Below are 27,801 nucleotides of genomic sequence, written 5' to 3' on the forward strand. Positions count from 1 at the left end.
TGTGTGTGTGTGTGTGTATGTGTGTGGCTGTGTGTGTTTGTCGGCTGTGTGGTTGTGTATGTGTGTGTGTGCGTTTCTGTGTGTGTGTGCGTGTCTGTGTGTGTATGTGTGTGTGTTTCTGTGTGTGTGTGTGTGTGTGTTGAAGAACCTGCCCCAAGACACAACAGACACTTGTGCATACAGCCCTTACCCCTAACTATGTTTTGAAGAGTTTGATTGCTTTGTGGTGTGAAAGCAACGGTATTGAGCTACCAAAGAGGCAACAGAACTGTAGAACAAAGAAATATGGTGGCAGCTGTCTTTCAAAGGATGTTGCTACTGCTCTAATAAAGTTACTTTGTGAAGGTACTCCTACAGGTAAGAAGGATGCTGCTACTGCTATCTTCAACCTATCTATTTATCAGGGAAATAAAGCAAGAGTTGTAAAAGCTGGTATAGTAGCCCCACTGATACAATTTTTGAATGATGCTGGGGGTGGAATGGTAGATGAAGCACTAGCTATTATGGCAATCCTTGCAAGCCACCATGAAGGCAGGGTAGCGATCGGTCAGGCCAAGCCAATTCATATTCTTGTTGAGGTTATACGAACCGACTCTCCACGCAATCAAGAGAATGCTGCTGCTGCTGTCTTGTGGTCAATATTCACCGGAGATCCACTGCAATTAAAACTAGCGAAAGAACGTGGTGCAGAAGCAGCACTGCAGGAGTTGTCAGGAAATGGAACTGATAGAGCTAAGATAAAAGCTGGAAGCATATTGGAACTCTTGCAGTGAATGGAATGGGTTGATAATCTGTAGAGTTCATAGTCTCAGTGTTGCTTCGTTATATAGCTCATAGATGGTCTGAAAAATTAGAGGACCTATGGCAGCTCAAAATCCCTTTAAAACCAACAACATTTGCTTGGTGATTGACCAAAGATACAATCCCAACTAAAGGGAATTTGCGGAGAAGACAGCTGGAGAAAGGCTTTGCCCAGCCCTACAACTATTGGTCTAGTAATTTATCAACAACATTTTTTGATTAGGGTAGCAGTGCAGGGTTATTGTATTCTATTTAGATTGGCACCTGATTCGTAGGACCTATGGTTCTGCTAGTCTGCTGGTTTCTACCTTGTATATTTAGTACCTCTGGTACTCACAGTTATTAATACAAATTATAATTTTGCTGATAAAAAAAAAGATAATACAGGAAAGAGAGAAGGGCAGTGGCAGTCACAACATATATATAGAGAAGGGCAGCAGATAAAATTACAAAAACATTCAACACTAACAATGAACAAGTTCTGAGAGTTTAAATCACAATAAATACTTCAAAGATATCAGTCCAATGAAAGAAAGGTCATGTAGAGAGGCATGAACATATCAGTCCAATGAAAGAAAGGTCATGTAGACAGGCATAGCATAAGTTACAAATATACCAGTAATGCATACAACAACAATTTCAAATTAGTTTTCGAATCAAAGATATAATCAAAGTGCTTCCACAACAACGCCAATTAGCAGTAGTAAATGATAACCCTAAAAAAAACCATACAGAAATGAGCCACAGTGTATTTAAAGCCTTTTATCAACAATATGACTCTCACTTCATGGTGATACATTGACTCTCAAAAGACATTATACTGAGAGTGTATTTAAAGCCTTTTTCAGTCATTCTATCAAACAGCTCATGGACAATTTTTTAAGAATACATATCATACTTCTATCCAGTCAAACTAAAGCAAAAACTAATTAATTTAATTAAACAGGGACCAATTTAGATGTGAATCATTAAAGGTAGATGATGGCATTCAAAGAATGATAGCGTCGGTTCAAATTTTAAGAAGAAAAAAAAACAATTATACTATATTTCAATTATAGACAATAACAGTGCCCATCTTAATACCACCACATGGATAGCAACAGAACTAGTAAAATTGCAACCTGCCTGTCCACCCATTAACCTAATTACCCAGTCACTGTAAAGTTTGAAATGCTTCCTTGTCCAGGTTTTTTTTTCAGCTTGCTTATATAGCTCATGCTTCCATTTATATTATGTTTTCTATTGGTCTTTCCTTTTTAACCTTTTGATTTCATTTAAGTTTGAGAATGTGTTCTACTTTTAAAAAGTTTGATATGTTAAAATATGTTCTACTTCTAAAGGCTTTACTAAGAGGATTTGAATTAGCTTCTGGTCTAAACATTAATTTTGGCAAAAGTCAGTTTGGGATTATAGGTGGTGGAGTCAATTGGGCTCTGGAAGCAGCTACCATTCTGCATTGCAGACAACTGGATTATCTTTTTTTTTTTTGGAAGGCAAAAATATGTATATTAATATTAAACAGAACAGTACCAGAGGTACTGAAAATAAAAGATACAAGACACAAAAGTGTCACCTTCCAAAAAGCAAAACAAACCCAACAATAACCCAGCACAAGGACCCCAATACATATAATCAGAAATTTAACCAAAGGCCATCATAAGATTGGTAGACCAATGGTTAAATGATGTATTGAAACCTTTCTCTCCACATTTTAGCCAGGACCAAGGTAGAATTAAGGCATCATCCAGCACCTTTTGAGGTTCAAAAGGAATGCCATGAAACAGCAAGGAATTCCTAAGCAATCAACAGACCTTTCTATTTCTATTTTTTACACATTTAAAACTCAAACATATAAAATAAAAAATATATAACAAACTAACAAAGATAAAGACAAAAAAAAAGGAAATATAAACTCACCTTAGTTGGTGCTGCTGCCCATCATTTCACTCTCACAACAAATAGGAATCATGTACCTGCATGAAAGAAATAATCACACAACACACAATGATCAGAATAAGCAAATGCATATAATTAAGCATGATACAATATCAATATTGATGGAAGTAACAATGACTTGTCAAAAATTTGGATGAAATTCAATATGTAAGTCAAAGCTTTGTCCCTGAAACCCTCTGTGTAAATCAAAGCTATGTCCCTGAAACCCTCTATGTAAATTTGACAGCCTCGTCTCTCCCTTCCTGAAAACCCACTAAAAACTGCCTAACCCCCTGCTGTTACTCCATAGTTTATTCTGCAATAACTGCTTAAGGCAGTTACATATGGTCCTAAATCACTACAGATTCAGTTACGATTAACCCTTTGTGCCTAACTAGGGTTTCGAAACATCACAACAGAGACAGACCATTGAACAATGAATTTTCATCATTAACATACAACAGAGACATACCTTCGATGGAAGCGTAGACACGAACTCCACAAACGCGAACTCGACAATGTGGTTGCAGTCACGGAAGCGTAGCCCAGTTTGCGACAAACACGAACTAAGGCAGAAGGAGAAACAACAATAACGCCCTGGGAGTACCCTTTCCAGGACTCTTTCCTTTCCTACTTTTCTTCGACCTGCGAAAGTGAGCAAATGTTAAAACGACGAATGCCTAATGTTAAAATGAAAGGACGTACCTCAATGGATAAGTGGCAAAGGCGATCTCCACAAACACGATCTCCACAATGTGGTTGCAGTCACGGAAGCGCAGACCAGTTTGACACAAAGACGATCTCAGGCAGAAGGAGAAAGAAGAAGAACGATAGGGTTCAAGCGCGCGGGTTGTGCAATTTCATAAGTTAAATATATAATGATAACAACATCGGTTTTTTTAAAAATAACCGATGTTAACATCAACTACGTAACATTGGTTATAATAAAACCGATGTTAACATCAACTACGTAACATTGGTTATAATAAAACCGATGTTAACATCTACTCGATAACATCGGTTTTTACAAAACCGATGTTAACAACGGCATACTAACACCGGTTTTTTCCAAAACCGATGTTAACTAAGTCTACTTATTTACACATATGCCATCGCGCTTTTGTTAACATCGGTTATGTGAATAACCGATGTTAAAGGTCCGATGTTATATGTAAAAATTGTAGTAGTGTAACAAGCTTAATTTTCCTATATTGTTCGTATATCTCTTGATTGGAGATATATTTGTATGTTCTTCTGATCACTTCGAACTTTCATATATATTTTTTATTGATTAAGACATCTAAAATGTTTTACTTTCATTGAGAGGGGAAAGGTGGAAAACTTACAGTAATGGTATAACAACCACTTTACCAACATCAATTCTATTTACAAAAGCAAGATTATTTTTATTTTCTGAGTTTGTTGATTTTCAGGGTTGGAAATTTATGTCCATATTAATTATTCTTATCTTCTTATTAACGACTATAGTGAAAATGTTCCCCCCTATTGAGAGACATGATATGCTCAAAAGGGATTCCAACGTCTCATTATCATTTTATCAATTTTGATCGCCACATTTGTACATTTTTTTAATGTTGAGTCGCACATATTTTTCTTAACTTATTTATTAGAAATTCACACACACACCCATAAAATTAATATAAGCTCATATTAAATTTTTCACTACTTGTCTCAATCCACGTTAAAATCCCATTTAACAGAATAATATTTTTTATTACAAGTTATACCCTTCTTGGTAACGTGACTAAAGCTAGCATATTTTTATGCACTTTCTTTCCTAATTTCCTATCTAAATAGTCTTACATGAACAAAATATGAGTTGGATTAAGCCTTTATACTAGTGGTCATTTTTCACATTATTTTGTTTTAAATAGAGGACAGGATTCAAGGACTTCACACCCCAAACTCTCAACGTATAAGTTTTGTGCAGCTTGAAGTCCGATAGTCATAAGTTTAATTTTCCTACATTGTTCGTATATCTCTTGATTGGTGTGAAGTCCTTGAACAAAATATGTGTTGGATTAGTGGTCGTTTTTCGCATTATTGTGTTTTAAATACAGGACAGGATTCCAGGACTTCACACCCCAAACTCACATTGTATAAGTTTTGTGCAACTTGAACTCCCATAGTCACAAGCTTAATTTTCCTATATTGTTCTTATATCTCTTGATTGGAGGTATATATGTTTATTCTTCTGATCACTTCGTACATTCATATATATTTTTTATTGATAAAGACATCTAAAATGTTTTACTTTCATTGAGAGGGGAAAGGTGGAAAACTTACAGGAATGGTATCACAACCTCTTTACCAACTTCAATTCTATTTACAAAGGCAAGATTATTTTTATTTTCTGAGTTTGTTGATTTTCATGGTTGGAAATTTATGTCCATATTAATTATTCTTATCTTCTTATCAACGACTATAGTGAGAATTCTCCCCCTTATTGAGAGACATGATATGCTCAAAAGGGATTCTGACGTCTCATTATCATTTTATCAATTTTGATCGCCACATTTGTACATTTTTTTAATGTTGAGTCGCACATATTTTTCTTAACTTATTTATGAGAAATTCACACACACACCCATAAAATTAATATCAGCTCATGTTAAATTTTTTACTAGTCTCAATCCACGTTGAAATCCCATTTAACAGAATAATATTTTTTATTACAAGTTATACCCTTATTGGTAACGTGACTAAAGCTAGCATATTTTTATGCACTTTCTTTCCTAATTTCCTATCTAAATAGTCTTACATGAACAAAATATGAGTTGGATTAAGCCTTTATACTTGTGGTCATTTTTCTCATTATTTTGTTTTAAATACAGGACAGGATTCAAGGACTTCACACCCCAAACTCTCAACGTATAAGTTTTGTGCAGCTTGAGCTCCAATAGTCATAAGTTTAATTTTCCTTTATTGTTCTTATATCTCTTGATTGGTGTGAAGTCCTTGAACAAAATATGAGTTGGATTAGTGGTCGTTTTTTGCATTATTGTGTTTTAATTACACGACAGGATTCCAGGACTTCACACCCCAAAATCACATTGATTAAGTTTTGTGCATCTTGAACTCCAATAGTCACAAGCTTAATTTTCCTATATTGTTCGTATATCTCTTGATTGGAGGTATATATGTTTGTTCTTCTGATCACTTCGTACATTCATATATATTTTTTATTGATAAAGACATCTAAAATGTTTTACTTTCATTGAGAGGGGAAAGGGGGAAAACTTACAGGAATGGTATCACAACCTCTTTACCAACTTCAATTCTATTTACAAAGGCAAGATTATTTTTATTTTCTGAGTTTGTTGATTTTCATGGTTGGAAATTTATGTCCATATTAATTATTCTTATCTTGTTATCAACGACTATAGTGAAAATGCTCCCCCCTATTGAGAGACATGTTAGGCTCAAAAGGGATTCCGACTTCTCATTATCATTTTATCAATTTTGATCGCCACATTTGTACATTTTTTTAATGTTGAGTCGCACATTTTTTTCTTAACTTATTTATGAGAAATTCACACACACACCCAATGAAATTAATATAAGCTCATATTAAATTTTTAAATACTTGTCTCCATCCACATTGAAATCCCATTTAACAGAATAATATTTTTTAATACAAGTTATACCGTTATAGGTAACGTGACTAAAGCTAGCATATTTTTATGCACTTTCTTTCCTAATTTCCTATCTAAATAGTCTTACATGAACAAAATATGAGTGAGATTAAGCCTTTATACTAGTGGTCGTTTTTCGCATTATTTTGTTTTAAATACAGGACAGGATTGAGGGACTTCACAACCCAAACTCTCATTGTATAAGTTTTGTGCAGCTTGTGCACCCACAGTCATAAGTTTAATTTTCCTATATTGTTCGTATATCTTATGATTGGTGTGAAGTGCTTGAACAAATTATGAGTTGGATTAGTGGTCGTTTCCGCATTATTGTGTTTTAAATACAGGACAGGATTCCAAGACATCACACCCCAAACTCTCATTGTATAAGTTTTGTGCAGCTTGAACTCCCATAGTCATAAGCTTAATTTTCCTATATTGTTCGTATATCTCTTGATTGGAGTTATATTTGTTTGTTCTTCTGATCATTTCGTACCTTCATATATATTTTTTATTGATAAAGACATCTAAAATGTTTTACTTTCATTGTGAGGGGAAAGCTGCAAAACTTACGGTATTGGTAACACAACCTCTTTACCAACTTCAATTTCATTTACAAAAGCAAGAGTATTTTTATTTTCTGAGTTTGTTGATTTTCAGGGTTGGAAATTTATGTCCATATTAATTATTCTTATCTTGATATCAACGACTATAGTGAAAACTCTCTCACCTATTGAGAGACATGATATGCTCAAAATGGATTCCGACGTCTTATTATCATTTTACCAATTTTGATCGCCACATTTATACATTTTTTTAATGTTGAGTCGCACATATTTTTCTTAACTTATTTATGAGAAATTAACACACACACCTATAAAATTAATATAAGCTCATATTAAACTTTCAACTACTTGTCTCAATCCACGTTGAAATCCCATTTAATAGAATAATATTTTTTAATACAAGTTATACCGTTATAGGTAACGTGACTAAAGCTAGCATATTTTTATGCACTTTCTTTCCTAATTTCCTATCTAAATAGTCTTACATGAACAAAATATGAGTTGGATTAAGCCTTTATACTAGTGGTTGTTTTTCGCATTATTTTGTTATAAATACAGGACAGGATTCAAGGACATCACAACCCAAACTCTAAACATATAAGTTTTGTGCAGCTTGAGCTCCCAGTGTCATAAGTTTAATTTTCCTATAATTTTCGTATATCTCTTGATTGGAGTGAAGTCCTTGAACAAAATATGAGTTGGATTAGTGGTCGTTTTTTGCATTATTGTGTTGTAAATACAGGACAGGATTCAAGGACTTCACACCCCAAACTCTCAACGTATAAGTTTGGTATTGCTTGAGCTCCCATAGTCATAAGGTTAATTTTCCTATATTGTTTGTATATCTCTTGATTGGAGTTATATTTGTTTGTTCTTCTGATCACTTCGTACCTTTATATATATTTTTTATGGATAAAGACATCTAAAATGTTTTACTTTCATTGAGAGGGGAAAGCTGCAAAACTTACAGTATTGGTATCACAACCTCTTTACCAACTTCAATTCTATTTACAAAAGCAAGAGTATTTTTATTTTCTGAGTTTGTTGATTTTCAGTGTTGGAAATTTATGTCCATATTAATTATTCTTATCTTGTTATCAACGACTAGTGAAAACGCTCCCCCCGTATTAAGAGACATGATATGCTCAAAAGGTATTCCGATGTCTCATTATCCCTTTATCAATTTTGATCGCCACATTTTTACATTTTTTTTAATGTTGAGTCGCACATATTTTTCTTAAATTATTTATGATAAATTCACACACACACACACATAAAATTAATATAAGTTCATATTAAACTTTTAACTTCTTGTCTCCATCAACGTTGAAATCCCATTTAACAGAATAATATTTTTTAAAACAAGTTATACCGTTATAGGTAACGTAATTAAAGCTAGCATATTTTTATGTACTGTCTTTCCTAATTTCCTATCTAAATAGTCTTACATAAAAAAAATATGAGTGGGATTAAGCCTTTATACTAGTGGTTGTTATTCGCCTTATTTTGTTTTAAATACAGGACAGGATTCAAGGACTTCACAACCCAAACTCTCAACGTATAAGTTTTGCGCAGCTTGTGCACCCACAGTCATAAGTTTAATTATCCTATATTGTTCGTATTGCTAATGATTGGTGTGAAGTGCTTGAAAAAAAAATGAGTTGGATTTGTGGTCGTTTTTCGCATTATTGTGTTTTAAATACAGGACAGGATTCCAAGACATCACACCCCAATCTCTCATTGTATAAGTTTTGTGCAGCTTGAACTGCCATAGACATAAGCTTAATTTTCCTATATTGTTCGTATATCTCTTGATTGGAGTTATATTTGTTTGTTCTTCTGATCACTTCGTACCTTCATATATATTTTTTATTGATAAAGACATCTAAAATGTTTTACTTTCATTGAGAGGGGAAAGCTGCAAAACTTACAGTATTGGTAACACAACCTCTTTACCAACTTCAATTCTATTTACAAAAGCAAGAGTATTTTTATTTTCTGAGTGTGTTGATTTTCAGGGTTGGAAATGTATGTCCATATTAATTCTTCTTATCTTGTTATCAACAACTATAGTTACAACGCTCCCACCTATTGAGAGACATGATATGCCAAAAAGGGATTCCCACGTCTCATTATCATTTTATCAATTTTGATCGCCACATTTGTACATTTTTTTAATGTTGAGTCGCACATATTTTCTTAACTTATTTATGAGAAATTCACACACACACCCATAAAATTAATATAAGCTCATATTAAACTTTTAACTACTTGTCTCAGTCCACGTTGAAATCCCAATTAACAGAATAATATTTTTCAATACAAGTTATACCGTTATAGGTAACGTGACTAAAGCTAGCATATTTTTAGTCACTTTCTTTCCTAATTTGCTATCTAAAAAGTGTTACATGAACACAATAGGAGTTGGATTAAGCCTTTATACTAGTGGTCATTTTGCGCATTATTTTGTTTTAAATAAAGGACAGGATTCAAGGACTCCACACCCCAAACTCATTGTAAAAGTTTTGTGCAGCTTGAGCTCCCATAATCATAAGTTTAATATTGCAATATCTTTCGTAAGCTCCTTCTGTATCTCTTGATTGGAGTTATATTTGTTTGTTCTTCTGACCACTTCTTACTTTTGCATATATATTTTTTTATTGATAAAGGCATCTAAAATCTTTTACTTTCCTTGAGAGGGGAAAGGTGGAAAACTTACAGCAATGGTATCACAGCCTCTTTACCAAGTTCATTTCTATTTACAAAAACAAGATTATTTTTCTATTCTGAGTTTGTTGATTTTCAGGATGGGAAATTTATGTCGATATTAATTATTCTTATATTGTTATCAACGGCAATAGTGAAAATGCTACCCCCTATTGAGAGACATGATATGCTGAAGAGGGATTCCTACGTCTCATTATCATTTTATCAATTTTGATCGCCAAATTTGTACATTTTTTTAATGTTGAGTCGCACATATTTTTCTTAACTTATTTACGAGTATTCTTGTTTACAATGTTAAAATCGGCACATCTATTTTCTAGGTTTGAAATTCTTAACACAAGTAATTTTTCCCCTTTGGTTGACGCAAAAGGGACGGCAGCCCGAATTTCAAGATAAATACAGCATATGAAGAAATCTTGTTTCATTGAAAAACATACGAATAAGGATCTAATTGTCAAATCCATCCTTTTATTGGTTTTATGGGATATGACATGCCCGAAAAGGAAAATAATATTTCACCATTTTCTCAATTTATTTTACACACACACTCACACGGACGCGTGCACACGCACAATGTCACTAGTCAAATTGAGATTTGTAGTCAAAATCAGTTTTATCTTACAATAACTCAATATCTGTAATTTGATTGAAATCCCTTTTGAGAGCAAGCAAAATATTAGTTATGAACATTTTCTGGAAGATGGTTGTGTACCAATTGAAGAAAAGGGATTTGGAGAGATTCACACACACACATAAAATAAATGTAAGTTCATATTGAATATGTAGCTACTTATGTCAATCCACGTTGAATTCACATTTAAGAAAATTATAATTTTTGTTTCAATTATACTCTTATAGGTAACGTGATTAAAGCTAGCTTATTTTTATGCAACTTCTTTCCTAATTTGCTATCAAAAAAGTGTTGCATGAACAAAATATGAGTTGAATTAAGCCTTTATACTAGTGTTCATTTTGCGCATTATTGTGTTTTGAATAAAGGACATGATTCAAGGACTTCACACCCCAAACTCTCATTGTATAAGTTTTGCGCAGCTTGAGCTCCCATAGTCATAAGTTTAATTTTCCTCTATCTTTCGTAAGCTTCTTCTGTATCTGTAGATTTGAGTTATTTTTGTTTGTTCTTCTGACCTCTTCTTACTTTCGCATATATATCTTTTTATTGATAAAGACATCTAAAATCTTTTACTTTCCTTGAGAGGGGAAAAGTGGAAAACTTACAGCAATGGTATCACTACCTCTTGACCAACTTCAATTCGATTACAAAAGCAACATTATTTGTATTGTCTGAGTTTGTTGATTTTCAGGGTTGCAAATTTATGTCCATATTAACTATTCTTGTTATCAACGACTATAGTGAAAATGCTTGCCCCCTATTGAGAGACATTATATGCTCGAAAGGGATTCCGACGTCTCATTATCATTTTATCAATTTTGATCGCCACATTTGTACATTTTTTTAATGTTGAGTCGCACATATTTTTCTTAACGTATGTACGAGTATTCATGTTTGCAATGTTAAAATCGGCACATCTATTTTCTAGGTTAGAAATTCCTAAGACAAGTAATTTTTTCCCTATGGTGACACAAAAGGGACGGCAGCTCGAATTTATGATAAATATAGCATATGAAGAAATCTTTTTGCACTGAAAAACATTTGAATAAGGATCTAATTGTCAAATCCATCTTTTTTTTTTTGTGTTTTATGGGATACGGCATGCTCGAAAAGGAAGACATTATTTCACCATTTTCTCAATATATTTTACACACACTCACGCGAACGTGTGCGCAAGCACAATATCACTAGTTAAATTGAGATTTGTAGTCAAAATCAGTTTTATCTTAAAATAACTCAATATCTGTAATTTTATTGAAATCCCTTTTGACAGCAAGCAAAAAATTAGTTCTGAACATTTTCTCGAAGATGGTTGTGTACCAAGTGAAGAAAGGGGATTTGGAGAGATTCAAACACACACCCATAAAATAAATGTAAGTTCATATTTAATCTTTAGCTACTTGTGTCAATCCACGTTGAATTCCCATTTAAGAGAATCATATTTTTTGTTTCAACTTATACTCTTATAGGTAACATGACTAAAGCTAGCTTATTTTTATGCAACTTCTTTCCTAGTTTGCTATCTAAAAAGTCTTACATGAACAAAATATGAGTTGGATTAAGGTGGTCATTTTGCGCATTATTTTGTTTTTAATAAAGGACAGGATTCAAGGACTTCACACCCCAAACTCTCATTGTATATGTTTTGCGCAGCTTGAGCTCTCATAGTCATAAGTTTAATTTTTCTATATCTTTCGTAAGCTCCTTCTGTATCTCTTGATTGGAGTTAGATTTGTTTGTTCTTCAAATCACCTCTTACTTTCACGTATATATTTTTTTTATTGATAAAGACATATAAAATCCTTTACTTTCATTGAGAGGGGAAAGGTGGAAAACTTACAGCAATTGTTGTCACAACCTCTTTACCAACTTCAATTCTATTGACAAAAACAAGATTATTTTTTTTTCCTGATTTTGTTGATTTTCAGGGTGGGAAACTAATGTCCATATTAATTATTCTTATCTTGTTATCAACAACTATAGTGAAAGCGTTCCCCCCTCTTGAGAAGCATGATATGCTCAAAAGGGATTCCGACGTCTCATTATCATTTTATCAATTTTGATTGCCACATTTGTACATTTTTTTAATGCTGAGTCTCACATATTGTTCTTACTTATCTACGAGTATTCTTGTTTGCAATATTAAAATCGGAACATCTATTTTCTAAGCTAGAAATTCTTAACACAAGTAATTTTTTCCCCATTGTTTAACACGAAAGGGATGGCAGCCCGAATTTCATGATAAACACCGCATAGGAAAAATTCTTGTTGCATTGAAAAACATATGAATAAGGATCTAATTGTCAAATCTATCATTTTTTCTTTTAAGGGATACAACATTCCTGAAAAGGACAACTTTATTCCACTATTTTCTCAATTTATTTGACAGACACACTCACGCGGACGCATGCACACGCACAATGTCACTAGTTATTGAGATTTGTAGTCAAAATGAATTTTATCTTACAATAACTCAACATCTGTAATTTTATTGAAATCTCATTTGACAGTAGGCAAAATATTAGTTCTGAACATTTTGTTGAAGATGGTGTGTACCAAGTGAAGAAAGGGGATTTGGAAAGATTCACATACACACCCATAAAATAAATGTAAGTTCATATTAAATCATTTGCAACTTGTGTCAGTCCACGTTGAATTCCCATTTAAGAGAATAATATTTTTATTTCAACTTATACTCTTACAGCTAACGTGACTAAAGCTAGCTTATTTTTATGCAATTTCTTTCCTAATTTGCTATCTAAAAAGCGTTACATGAACAAAATATGAGTTGAATTAAGCCTTTATACTAGTGGTCATTTTGCGCATTATTTTGTTTTGAATTCAAGGACTTCACACACCAAACTCTCATTGTATAAGTTTTGCGCAGCTTGAGCTCCCATAGTCATAAGTTTAATTTTCCTATATCTTTCGTAAGCTCCTTCTGTATCTGTTGATAGGAGTTATATTTGTTTGTTCTTCTCACCACTTCTTACTTTCGCATATATATTTTTTTATTGATAAAGACAACTAAAATCTTTTACTTTCATTGAGAGGGGGAAGGTGGAAAACTTACAGCAATGGTAGCACAACCTCTTTACCATTGAATTCGCGTTTAAGAGAATACTATTTTTTGTTTCAACTTATACTATTACAGGTAACGTTACCAAACCTAGCTTATTTTTATGAAATTTCTTTGCTAATTTTCTATCAAAATAGTCTTACATTAACAAAATATGAGTTGGATTGAGCCTTTATACTACTAGTCATTTTGCGCATTATTTTGATTTAAATACAGGACAGGTTTCAAGGACTTCACACCCCAAACTCTCATTGTATAAATTTTGCGCAGCTTCAGCTCTCATAGTCATAGTTCAATTTTCCTATAGCTTTCGTAACCTCCTTCTATATCCGTAGATTGGAATTATATTTGTTTGTTCTTCTGACCACTTCTTACTTTCACATATATATTTTTTTATTGATAAAGACAACTAAAATCTTTTACTTTCATTGAGAGGGGGAACGTGGAAAACTTACAGCAATGGTAGCAAAACCTCTTTACCAACTTCAATTCTATTTACAAAAGCAAGATTATTTTTATTTTCAGAGTTTGTTGATTTTCAGGATGGGAAATTTATGTCGATATTAATTATTCTTTTCTTGCTATCAACGACTATAGTGAAAACGCTCCCCCCTATTGAGAGACATGATATGCTCAAAAGGGATTCCGACGTCTCATTATCATTTTATCAATTTTGATCGCCACATTTGTACATTTTTCTAATGCTGAGTCGCACATATTTTTCTTAACTTATTTATCAGAAATTCACACACACACACACCCATAAAATTAATATAAGCTCATTTAAAATTTTAACTACTTGTCTCAATCCACGATGAAATGCCATTTAATAGAATAATATTTTTTTATTACAAGTTATACTCTTATAGGTAACGTGGCTAAAGCTAGTATATTTTTATGCAATTTCTTTCCTAATTTCCTATCTAAATAGTCTTACATGAACAATATATGAGTTGGATTAAGCCTTTATACTAGTCGTCGTTTTTCGCATTATTTGGTTTTAAATACAGGACAGGATTCAAGGACTTCACATCCCAAGCTCTCAAAGTATAAGTTTTGTGCCGCCTGAGCTCCCATAGTCATAAGTTTAATTTTCCTATATTGTTCGTATATCTCTTGATAGGTGTGAAATCCTTGAACAAAATATGAGTTGGATTAGTGGTCATTTTTCGCATTATTGTGTTTTAAATACACGACAGGATTCAAGGACTTCACACCCCAAATTCTCATTGTATAAGTTTTGTGCAGCTTGAACTCCCATAGTCACAAGCTTAATTTTCCTATATTGTTTGTATATCTCTTGATTGGTGTGAAGTCCTTGAACAAAATATGAGTTGGATTAGTGTTCGTTTTTCACATTATTGTGTTTTAAATACAGGACAGGTTTCAAGGACTTCCCACCCCAAACTCTCATTGTATAAATTTTGCACAGCTTGAGCTCTCATAGTCATAAGTTCAATTTTCCTATATCTTTCGTAAGCTGCTTCTCTATCTGTTGATTGGAGTTATATTTGTTTGTTCTTCTGACCACTTCTTACTTTCGCATATATATTTTTTATTGATAAAGACATCTAAAATGTTTTACTTTCATTGAGAGGGGAAAGGTGGAAAACTTACAGCAATGGTATCACAACCTCTTTACCAACTTCAATTCTATTGACAAAGGCCAGATTATTTTTGTATTCTGAGTTTGTTGATTTTCAGGATGGGAAATTTATGTCGATATTAATTATTCTTATATTGTTATCAACGACTATAGTGAAAATGCTACCCCCTATTGAGAGACATGATATGCTGAAAAGGGATTCCGACGTCTCATTATCATTTTGTCAATTTTGATCGCCAAATTTGTACATTTTTTTAATGTTGAGTCGCACATATTTTTCTTAACTTATTTACGAGTATTCTTGTTTACAATATTAAAATCGGCACATCTATTTTCTAGGTTTGAAATTCTTAACACAATTAATTTTTCCCCTTTCGTTGACGCGAAAGGGATGGCAGCCCGAATTTCAAGATAAATACAGCATACGAAGAAATCTTGTTTCATTGAAAAACATATGAATAAGGATCTAATTGTCAAATCCATCCTTTTATTGGTTTTATGGGATACGACATGCCCGAAAAGGAAAATAATATTTCACCATTTTCTCAATTTATTTTAGAGACACACTCACGCGGACGCGTGCACACGCCCAATATCACTAGTTAAATTGAGATTTGTAGTCAGAATCAGTTTTATCTTACAATAACTCAATATCTGTAATTTTATAGAAATCCCATTTGACAACAAGCAAAATATTAGTTCTGAACATTTTCTCGTAGATGGTTATGTACCAAGTGAAGAAAGCGAATTTGGAGAGATTCACACACACACCCATAAAATAAATTAAAGTTCATATTAAATCTTTAGCTACGTGTGTTAATCCATGTTGAATTCCCATTTAAGAGAAAAATATTTTTTGTTTCAACTTATACTCTTACAGGTTACGTGACTAAAGCTAGCATATTTTTATGCAACTTCTTTCCTAATTCGCTATCTAAAAAGTGTTACATGAACAAAATTTGAGTTGAATTAAGCCTTTATACTAGTGGTCATTTTGCGTATTTTTTTATTTTAAATAAAGGACAGGATTCAAGTACTTCACACCCTAAACTCTCATTGTATAAGTTTTGCGCAGCTTGAGCTCCCATAGTCATAGGTTTAATTTTCGTATATCTTTCGTAAGCTCCTTCTGTATCTGTTGATTGGAGTTATATTTGTTTGTTCTTTTGACCACTTCTTACTTTTGCATATATATTTTTTATTGATAAAGACAACTAAAATCTTTTACTTTTGTTGAGAGGGGAAAGGTGGAAAACTTACAGCAATGGTAGCTCAACCTCTTTACCAACTTCAATTCAATTTACTAAAGCAAGATTATTTTTGTTTTCTGAGTATGTTGATTTTCAGAGTGGGAAGATTATGTCCGTGTTAGTTATTCTTACCTTGTTATCAATGACTATTGTGAAAATGCCCCCCTTATTGAGAGACATGAAATGCTCAAAATGGATTCCGACTTCTCATTATCATTTTATCAATTTTGATCGCCACATTTGTACAATTTTTTAATGTTGAGTCGCACATATTTTTCTTAAATTATTTACGAATATTCTTGTTTGCAATGTTAAAATTGGCACATCTATTTTCAAGGTTAGAAATTCTTAACACAAGTAATTTTTCCCCTTTGGTTGACACAAAAGGCTCAACAGCCCGAATTTCATGATAAATACAACATATGAAAAAATATTGTTGCATTGAAAAACATATGAATAAGGATCTAATTGTAAAATCCATCTCTTTTTTTGGTTTTATGGGATACGACATGCCCGAAAAGCAAAACATTATTTCACCGTTTTGTCAATTTATTTTACACACACACTCACGCGGACGCGTGCACACACACACTGTCACTAGTTAAATTGAGATTTGAAGTTAAAATCAGTTTTATCTTAGAATAACTCAATATCTGTAATTTGATTGAAATCCCTTTTGACAGCAAGCAAAATATTAGTTATGAACATTTTCTGGAAGATGGTTGTGTACCAATTGAAGAAAAGGGATTTGGAGAGATTCACACACACACATAAAATAAATGTAAGTTCATATTGAATATGTAGCTACTTGTGTCAATCCACGTTGAATTCCCATTTAAGAGAATCATATTTTTTGTTTCAACTTATACTCTTATAGGTAACGTGACTAAAGCTAGCTTATTTTTATGCAACTTCTTTCCTAATTTGCTATCAAAAAAGTGTTACATGAACAAAATATGAGTTGGATTAAGGTGGTCATTTTTTGCATTATTTTGTTTTTAATAAAGGACAGGATTCAAGGACTTCACACACCAAACTCTCATTGTATAAGTTTTGCACAGCTTGAGCTCTCATAGTCATAAGTTGAATTTTTCTATATCTTTCGTAAGCTCCTTCTGTATCTCTTGATTGGAGTTAGATTTGTTTGTTCTTCAAATCACCTCTTACTTTCACATATATATATCTTTTTATTGATAAAGACATCTAAAATCCTTTACTTTCATTGAGATGGGAAAGGTGGAAAACTTACAGCAATTGTTGTCACAACCTCTTTACCAACTTCAATTCTATTGACAAAAACAAGATTATTTTTTTTTCCTGATTTTTTTTATTTTCAGGGTGGGAAATTATTGTCCATATTAATTATTCTTATCTTGTTATCAACAACTATAGTGAAAATGTTCCCCCCCCTTGAGAAGCATGATATACTCAAAAGGGATTCCGACGTCTCATTATAATTTTATCAATTTTGATTGCCACAGTTGTACATTTTTTTAATGCTGAGTATCACATATTGTTCTTAACTTATCTACGAGTATTCTTGTTTGCAATATTAAAATCGGAACATCTATTTTCTAAGCTAGAAATTCTTAACACAAGTAATTTTTTCCCCATTGTTTAACACGAAGGGGATGGCAGCCCGAATTTCATGATAAATACCGCATAGGAAAAATTCTTGTTGCATTGAAAAACATATGAATAAGGATCTAATTGTCAAATCTATCTTTTTTTCTTTTAAGGGATACGACATTCCTGAAAAGGAAAACTTTATTCCACCATTTTCTCAATTTATTTGATAGACACACTTACGCGGACGCATGCACACGCACAATGTCACTAGTTATTGAGATTTGTAGTCAAAATCAATTTTATCTTACAATAACTCAACATCTGTAATTTTATTGAAATCACATTTGACAGCAGGCAAAATATTAGTTCTGAACATTTTCTTGAAGATGGTTGTGTACCAAGTGAAGAAAGGGGATTTGGAGAGATTCACATACACACCCATAAAATAAATGTAAGTTCATATTAAATCTTTAGCAACTTGTGTCAATCCACGTTGAATTCCCATTTAAGAGAATAATATTTTTCTTTCAACTTATACTCTTACAGCTAACGTGACTAAAGCTAGCTTATTTTTATGCAATTTCTTTCCTAATTTGCTATCTAAAAAGCGTTACACGAACAAAATATGAGTTGAATTTAGCCTTTATACTAGTGGTCATTTTGCGCATTATTTTGTTTTGAATTCAAGGACTTCACACACCAAACTCTCATTGTATAAGTTTTGCGCAGCTTGAGCTCCCATAGTCATAAGTTTAATTTTCCTATATCTTTTGTAAGCTCCTTCTGTGTCTGTTGATTGGAGTTATATTTGTTTGTTCTTCTCACCACTAAAATCTTTTACTTTCATTGAGAGGGGGAAGGTTGAAAACTGACAGCAATGGTAGCACAACCTCTTTACCAACTTCAATTCTATTTACTAAAGCAAGATTGTTTTTGTTTTCTGAGTATGTTGATTTTCAGGGTGGGAAATTTATGTCCATGTTAGTTATTTTTATCTTGTTATCCACGACTATAGTGAAAACGCTCCCCCCCTATTGAGAGACATGATATGCTCAAAAGGGATTCTGACGTCTAATTATCATTTTATCAATTTTGGTCGCCACATTTGTACATTTTTTTAATGTTGAGTTGCACATATTTTTCTTAAGTTATTTATGAGTATTCTTGTTTGCAATGTTAAAATTGGGACATCTATTTTCTAGGTTAGAAATTCTCAACACAAGTAATATTTCTCCTTTGGTTGAAACGAAAGGTTCGGAATCTCGAATTTCATGATAAATACAGCATATGAAAAAATCTTGTTGAATTGAAAAACATATGAATAAGGATTCAAATGTAAAATCCACATCTATTTTTGATTTTGTAGGATACGACATGCCCGAAAAGGAAAACATTATTTCACCATTTTCTCAATTTATTTTACACACACTCACGCGGACGCGTGCACACGCACAACGTCACCAGTTAAATTGAGATTTGTAGTCCAAATCAGTTTTATCTTACAATAAATCAATATCTGTAATTTGATTGAAATCCCTATTGACAGCAAGCAAAATATTAGTTCTGAACATTTTCCCAAAGATGGTTGTGTACCATGTGAATACTATTTAAGAGAATACTATTTTTTGTTTCAACTTATACTATTACAGGTAACGTGACCAAAGCTAGCTTATTTTTATACTTTGCTAATTTTCTATCAAAATAGTCTTACATGAACAAAATATGAGTTGGATTAAGCCTTTATACTACTAGTCGTTTTGCGCATTATTTTGTTTTAAATACAGGACAGGATTCAAGGACTTCACACCCCAAACTCTCATTGTATAACTTTTTCGCAGCTTGAGCTCTCATAGTCATAAGTTCAATTTCCCTATATCTTTCGTAAGCTCCTTCTATATCCGTTGATTGGAGTTATATTTGTTTGTTCTTCTGCCACTTCTTACTTTCACATATATATTTTTTTATAGATAAAGACAACTAAAATCTTTTACTTTCATTGAGAGGGGGAAGGTGGAAAACTTACAGCAATGGTAGCAAAACCTCTTTACCAACTTCAATTCTATTTACAAAAGCAAGATTATTATTATTTTCAGAGTTTGTCGATTTTCAGGGTTGGAAATTTATGTCCATATTAATTATTCTTTTCTTGCTATCAACGACTATAGTGAAAACGCTCCCCCCTATTGAGAGACATGATATGCTCAAAAGGGATTCCGACGTCTCATTATCATTTTACCAATTTTGATCGCCACATTTGTACTTTTTTTAATTTTGAGTCGCACATATTTTTCTTAACTTATTTATGAGAAATTCACACACACAGACACCCATAAAATTAATATAAGCTCATTTAAAATTTTAACTACTTGTCTCAATCCACGATGAAATTCCATTTAATAGAATAATATTTTTTTTATTACAAAATATACTCTTATAGGTAACATGGCTAATGCTAGCATATTTTTATGGAATTTCTTTCCTAATTTCCTATCTAAATTGTCTTACATGAACAAAATATGAGTTGGATTAAGCCTTTATACTAGTGGTCATTTTTCGCATTATTTTGTTTTAAATACAGCACAGGATTCAAGGACTTCCCACCCCAAACTCTCATTGTATAAATTTTGCGCAGCTTGAGCTCTCATAGTCATAAGTTCAATTTTCCTATATCTTTTGTAAGCTGCTTCTCTATCTGTTGATTGGAGTTATATTTGTTTGTTCTTCTGACCATTTCTTACTTTCGCATATATATTTTTTATTGATAAAGACATCTAAAATGTATTACTTTCATTGAGAGGGGAAAGGTGGAAAACTTACAGCAATGGTATCACAACCTCTTTACCAACTTCAATTCTATTGACAAAGGCAAGATTATTTTTATTTTCTGAGTTTGTTGATTTTCAGGGTTGGAAATTTATGTCCATATTAATTATTCTTATCTTCTTATCAGCGACTATAGTGAAACTGCTCCCCCTATTGAGAGACATGATATGCTCAAAAGTGATTCCGACATCTCATTATTATTTTATCAATTTAGATTACCACATTTGTACATTTTTTTAATGTTGAGTCGCACATATTTTTCTTAACTTATTTATTATAAATTCACACACACACCCATAAAATTAATGTAAGCTCATATTAAATTTTTAACTACTTGTCTCAATCCACGTTGAAATCTCATTTAACAGAATAATATTTTTTATTACAAGTTATACCCTTATTGGTAACGTGACTAAAGCTAGCATATTTTTATGCACTTTCTTTCCTAATATCCTATCTAAATAGTCTTACATGAACAAAATATGAGTTGGATTAAGCCTTTATACTAGTGGTCATTTTTCGCATTATTTTGTTTTAAATACAGGATAGGATTCAAGGACTTCATACCCCAAACTCTCAACGTATAAGTTTTGTGCAGCTTGAACTCCCATAGTCATAAGTTTAATTTTTCTATATTGTTCGTATATCTCTTAATTGGTGTGAAGTCCTTGAACAAGATATGAGTTGGATTTGTGATCATTTTTCGCATTATTGTGTTTTAAATACACGACATGATTCAAGGACTTCACACCCCAAACTCTCATTGTATAAGTTTTGTGCAGCTTTAACTCCCATAGTCACAAGCTTTATTTTCCTATATTGTTTGTATATCTCTTGATTGGAGGTATATTTGTTTGTTCTTCTGATCACTTCGTACTTTCATATATATTTTTTATTGATAAAGACATCTAAAATGTTTTACTTTCATTGAGAGGGGAAAGGTGGAAAAGTTACAATCATGGTATAACAATCACTTTACCAACTTCAATTCTATTTACAAAAGCAAGATTATTTTTATTTTCTGAGTTTGTTGATTTTCAGGGTTGGAAATTTATGTCCATATTAATTATTCTTATCTTGTTATCAAAAACTATTGTGAAAATTGTTGGTAAATATTTGTTTTTTAATTTAAATTTATAAATATATACTAATTCCATTTTATAAAATAAAATATTTGTTTTAGATTTTCTTAAGATTTTGTTTTAATGAGTCAATTAGTTTGTTAGATTTGTTTTGACAACTGTAAGTTAGTTTCCAACGGTCATATTTTGTTTGTTGCTTAAGGTGATCTGTGTCTATATATTCTCTTTCCTCCTTTCTAAAAGCATGACAGAGCTATAGTCTCATCCCTTTTCACAAAATTTTCTATTTCTTTTCTTATAAAATAATTTATTTCTTGAGAGTAAGAGCATTGGTGTTCAAAAGGTTTGGGGATCCTTTCGCTGCACACGATCGGAACCAACGGGTTGTCGTATCTTGGGAGAGAAGCGCAATCAAAATGTCTTACCCATGCAGTGTGGGTGTTTTCTCTCTAAGGATAGCATTTACGCGCTTCAACCCAGGCTATTTAATTCTTTTCCTTGATTTAATTTTTCATTGTGCCCATTGTATGATATAATGCATTATTTATGTGATGTCAATTAAATTTATTTTGCTACTGTTATTTTATTATTTAATTCAAGACTGTGCATCTTCTTCGTATTTATTTTCCTTCATTTTTATTTTATTTTTCCAACAGTCTTAGAGAGAAAAATTAGTTATCACTTTCTTCTTGCATAGTCTTTTCTGCAGTAGCATTTTATTTTACCAAAATATCAGTCATGAATATGATTGACTCCCCTTTTAGTAAGTCTGAAAAATTAATGGATGAAGACACAATGTATTATGCTTTATTAAAAATGTGTTATTATATTATTTCATTTCCTTAAATTTTACATTAATGAGAGATTGTTGAAAAATATTTTCTTATAATTTGAAATTTAAAATATATTTTCTTCATTAATGATGGTTTTGAAGAGAAAATGCTTTTAGAATTAGTTTATGTGAAAAACTAAAAGCATACTTCTAATTTCATTCCTATATGATTAGAAAACTATCTTTTACTTGGTCAAATGATCCTGTGAACACAAGTCTTTAAAATCAGGACATTTGTTGTTTGGTTTTTAATTTTTATTGTTTAACGTTATTATTACTACGACAAGTATTTTGTTGCTACATGTTGACTGATTTTTTATCCAATCTTATTATGTTGAAAAGCTATATATTAAAGAAGTTTAATCATTTTGATGTGAAACATGTTTCTGCTCCTTATGACTCAACTATTGAGTTAAAAAAAAAAAGTTTGAGTAAACTAATTTTTTTTTACATGAATATTCTCAAATTATTGGTTCTATGTTACATTTGACAAACTTCTCTAGGCTTGACATTGCATATGCAGTTGGTAGATTGAAAAGTAATTGAGGAATTTAGTGATACAAACTTGAAGTTCTGATTTTGATGAAATAAAATTGACAAGTGGTTATGTTTTTGCTTTAGCTGGTTGTGCAGTATCATGAAAATCTACCAGATAAATTATTATTTCACATCAAAGCAAAATTTATTGCTTTAAATACTACTACTAGTGAGGCTGAATTTCTTAAAAATGTATTATGTGATTTGTCATTGTTAAATAAGCGTATACCTCCAATTCCAATGCATTGTGATAGTCAAATTGCTATATTTATAAAGTGACAAGCAAAATTTTAATGAAAAAAGAAGACACTTAAGAGTGAGACATAAGTCTATTAGAAATTTGATTTCTCATGGTGTCATTTCTCTTGACTTTGTCAGGTTAGAAAATAATATTGCGGATCCGCTTATAAAAAGGTTGACATGTCAACAAGTATTTGAGTCGTCGAGGGGAATGAGATTAAAGCTCATTATTTAGTTACAACAATAGACACTCGTCTCCGTGTGATTGGTGATCCCATGAATGGAGTTCAACGGGTAACAACGAAATTGTTTGTTGACTAAAGTACACCAAAATGAAATTTGGTGGAGCTATTCCGTTTCTCATTCCTATGACGAGGTGTATTATAAATTGTGGCAATATTAAGGTTGAGGTATTTATATATGTGTATTTTTGGTAAAAAAAAAAATACCTCTTAATGAATCCGATGATAATTATTGTAGGGGTGGGGGTCACAACCCACTCTTTGAGGATTCACCTAGTGAGTGTGGTGGTGGGGCCACCACTGTGAGATATGGGCTAATCTCTAAGTGACACTCACGAAACAAGATACAAGCGCAAGGCGGTGTAACGCGCTACGATTGATTAGAACCTAATTGAATGCCAATATTGTAGGGGTTGTGTACTAAAGTCCGGTTAAAGAATATGTAGTTCAAGACAATCAAGTCACTACATTTTTCTCGGATGGAAGTTCATAAACACTAGGTATAAGGCTCAAACCCGGAAGGTTCCTTATACCAAAATACAATATCACATGCTCTTTCTCTTATGTTTTTATGCAAATTATCTTTTAGAAAATATATTTTAAAATTTTAAATTATGTGGGGGAATGTTGGTAAATATTTGTGTTTTAATTTAAAATTTATAAATATATATTAATTCCATTTTATAAAATAAAATATTTATTTTAGATTTTCTTAAGATTTTGTTTTAATGAGTCAACTAGTTTGTTAGATTTGTTTTGACAACTGTAGGTTAGTTTCCAACAGTCGTATTTTGTTTGTTGCTTTAGGTTATCTGGGTCAATATATTCTCTTTCCTCCTTTCTAAAAACATGACAGAGCTACAGTCTCATCCCTTTTCACAAAATTTTCTATTTCTTTTCTTATAAAATAATTTATTTCTTGAGAGTAAGAGCATTGGTGTTCATAAGGTTTGGGGATCCTTTCGCTGCACACGATCGGAACCAACAGGTTGTTGTATCTTGGGAGAGGAGCGCATTCAGAATGTCTTACCCGTGCAGTGGGGGTGTTTTCTCTCTAAGGATAGCGTTTACGCGCTTCAACCCAGGCTATTTAATTCTTTCACTTGATTTAATTTTTCATTGTGCTCATTGTATGATATAATGCATTATTTATGTGATGCCAATTAAATTTATTTTGCTACTGTTATTTTGTTATTTAATTCAAGACTGTGCATCTTCTTCGTATTTATTTTCCTTCATTTTTATTTTATTTTTCCAACAAAAATGCTCCCCCCTATTGAGTGTCATGATATTCTCAAAAGGGATTCTGAGGTCTCATTATCATTGTATCAATTTTGATCGCCACATTTATACATTTTTTTAATGTTGAGTCACCCATATTTTTCTTAACTTATTTATGAGAAATTCACACACACACCCATAAAATTAATATAAGCTCATGTTAAATTTTTAACTTCTTGTCTCAATCCACGTTGAAATCCCATTGAACAGAATAATATTTTTTATTACAAGTTATACCCTTATAGGTAACGTGACTAAAGCTAGCATATTTTTTTTGCACTTTCTTTCCTAATTTCCTATCTAAATAGTCTTTCATAAACAAAATATGAGTTGGATTAAGCCTTTATACTAGTGGTCATTTTTCGCATTATTTTGTTTTAAATACAGGACATGATTCAAGGGCTTCACACCCCAAACTCTCAACGTATAAGTTTTGTGCAGCTTGAGCTCCCATAGTCATAAGTTTAATTTTCCTATATTGTTCGTATATCCCTTGATTGGTGTCAAGTCCTTGAGCATAATATGTGGTGGATTAGTGGTCATTTTTTGCATTATTGTATTTTAAATACAGGACAGGATTCCAGGACTTCACACCCCAAACTCACATTGTATAAGTTTTGTGATGCTTCAAGTCCCATAGTCATAAGCTTAATTTTCCAATATTGTTCGTATATCTCTTGATTGGAGTTATATATGTTTGTTCTTCTGATCACTTCATACATTCATATATATTTTTTATTGATAAAGACATCTAAAATGTTTTACTTTCATTGAGAGGGGAAAGGTGGAAAACTTACAGTAATGGTATCACAACCTCTTTACCAACTTCAATTCTATTGACAAAGGCAATATTATTTTTATTTTCTGAGTTTGTTGATTTTCAGGGATGGTAATTTATGTCCTTATTAATTATTCTTATCTTGTTATCAACGACTCTAGTGAAAACGCACCCCCCTATTGAGAGTGATGATATGCTCAAAAGGGATTCCGACGTCTCATTATCATTTTATCAATTTTGATCGCCACATTTGTACATTTTTTTTAATGTTGAGTCGCACATATTTTTCTTAACTTATTTATGAGAAATTCACATACACACTCATAAAATTAAAATAAGGAAATATTTTCTTTCGGGGGTCTTGTCTCAATCCACGTTAAAATCCGATTTAACAGAATAATATTTTTTATTGGAAGTTATACCCTTATAGGTAACTTGACTAAAGCTAGCATATTTTTTTGCAATTTCTTTCCTAATTTCCTATCTAAATAGTCTTACATGAACAAAATATGAGTTGGATTAAGCCTTTATACTAGTGGTCATTTTTCGCATTATTTTGTTTTAAATACAGGACAGGATTCAAGGACTTCACACCCCAAACTCTCAACATATAAGTTTTGTGCAGCTTGAGCTCCCATAGTCATAAGTTTAATTTTCGTATATTGTTCGTATATTTCTTGATTGGTGTGAAGTCCTTGAACAAAATATGAGTTGGATTAGTGGTCGTTTTTCGAATTATAGGGTTTTAAATACAGGCCATGATTCAAGGACTTCCCACCCCAAACTCTCATTGTATAAGTTTTGTGAAGCTTGAACTGCCATAGTCACAAGCTTAATTTTCCTATATTGTTCGTATATCTCTTGATTGGAGGTATATTTCTATGTTCTTCTGATCACTTCGTACTTTCATATATATTTTTTATTGATAAAGACATTTAAAATGTTTTACTCTCATTGAGAGGGGAAAGGTGGAAATCTTACAGTAATGGTATAACAACCATTGTACCAACTTCAATTCTATTTACAAAGACAAGAATATTTTTATTTTCTTAGTTTGTTGATTTTCAGGAATGGTAATCTATGTCCATATTAATTATTCTTATCTTCTTATCAACGACAATAGTGAAAATGCTCCCCCCTATTGAGAGACATGATATGCTCAAAAGGGATTCCGACGTCTCATTATCATTTTATCAATTTTGATCGCCACATTTGTACATTTTTTTAATGTTGAGTCGCACATATTTTTCTTAACTTATTTATTAGAAATTCAAACACACACCCATAAAATTTATATAAGCTCATATTAAATTTTTAACAACTTGTCGTAATCCACGTTGAAATCCCATTTAACAGAATAATATTTTTTATTACAAGTTATACCCTTATTGGTAACGTGACTACAAGGCTCTTAATATTTGAAGAGTATCCTTATGGAACCTTCACCCGACGAAGACACTGACAAAAACTTATCTTCTTTTTCTTGGACAAAGTATGGCAGGCTGGGGGCAAGTAAATTTTCTTCCCATCAGACCTTGGATGCAACTGTGATCGTATACCCATATAAGCTAGATCTTGACGGGTATTCAAGTCATCCTTCATCTTGCCTTGAATGTTAAGGAGCGTCCCAATCACACTGTCACAAACATTTTTCTCCACATGCATAACATCAATACAATGTCTAACGTCAAGATCACACCAGTACGGAAGATCAAAGAAAATGGACCTCTTCTTCCATATGCAACTCTGACTTTTATCCTTCTTTTGGGTCTTCCCAAATACAGTATTCAGGTGTTGAACCCGCTGATATACCTGCTCACCAGTCAACGGTATTGGCACAATATCATGCTATTGACTTCCATTAAAATCTTTTTTCAGTCGTCTGTAAGGATGATTGAGTGTTAGAAAGCGACGATGCCTACTGTAGACTATTTTTCTCCCATGTTTAAGTTGTATGTAACTTGTATTTTCTTCACAGATGGGGCATGCATGATGACCTTTAACACTGTAACCGCTGAGATTCCCATATGCTGGAAAGTCATTAATGGTACAAAAAAGCATTGCATGCATTTCAAAGGTTTCCTTGCGAAAGCATCAAACACTACAACCCCCTCGTCCCACAACCTCTCAATCTTCAACCAACGGACTTAGATAAACATCAATGTC

At 32.3% G+C, this 27,801-nt stretch overlaps 1 protein-coding gene across 1 annotated transcript in view; it reads left to right on the forward strand.

Moving 5' to 3' along the window:
• LOC106798471 (U-box domain-containing protein 14-like) overlaps positions 1–27,801 on the forward strand; it is a 98,648-nt gene that overhangs the window by 26,383 nt on the left and 44,464 nt on the right. Inside the window, exon 2 of the mRNA XM_014775063.1 lies at positions 210–769. Coding sequence (XP_014630549.1) covers positions 210–769 — 560 coding nt within the window. The remainder of the gene's footprint in view (positions 1–209; positions 770–27,801) is intronic.

The sequence above is a fragment of the Glycine max genome, chromosome 4 (assembly GCF_000004515.6).
Source record: "Glycine max cultivar Williams 82 chromosome 4, Glycine_max_v4.0, whole genome shotgun sequence".
NCBI lineage: Eukaryota > Viridiplantae > Streptophyta > Magnoliopsida > Fabales > Fabaceae > Glycine > Glycine max.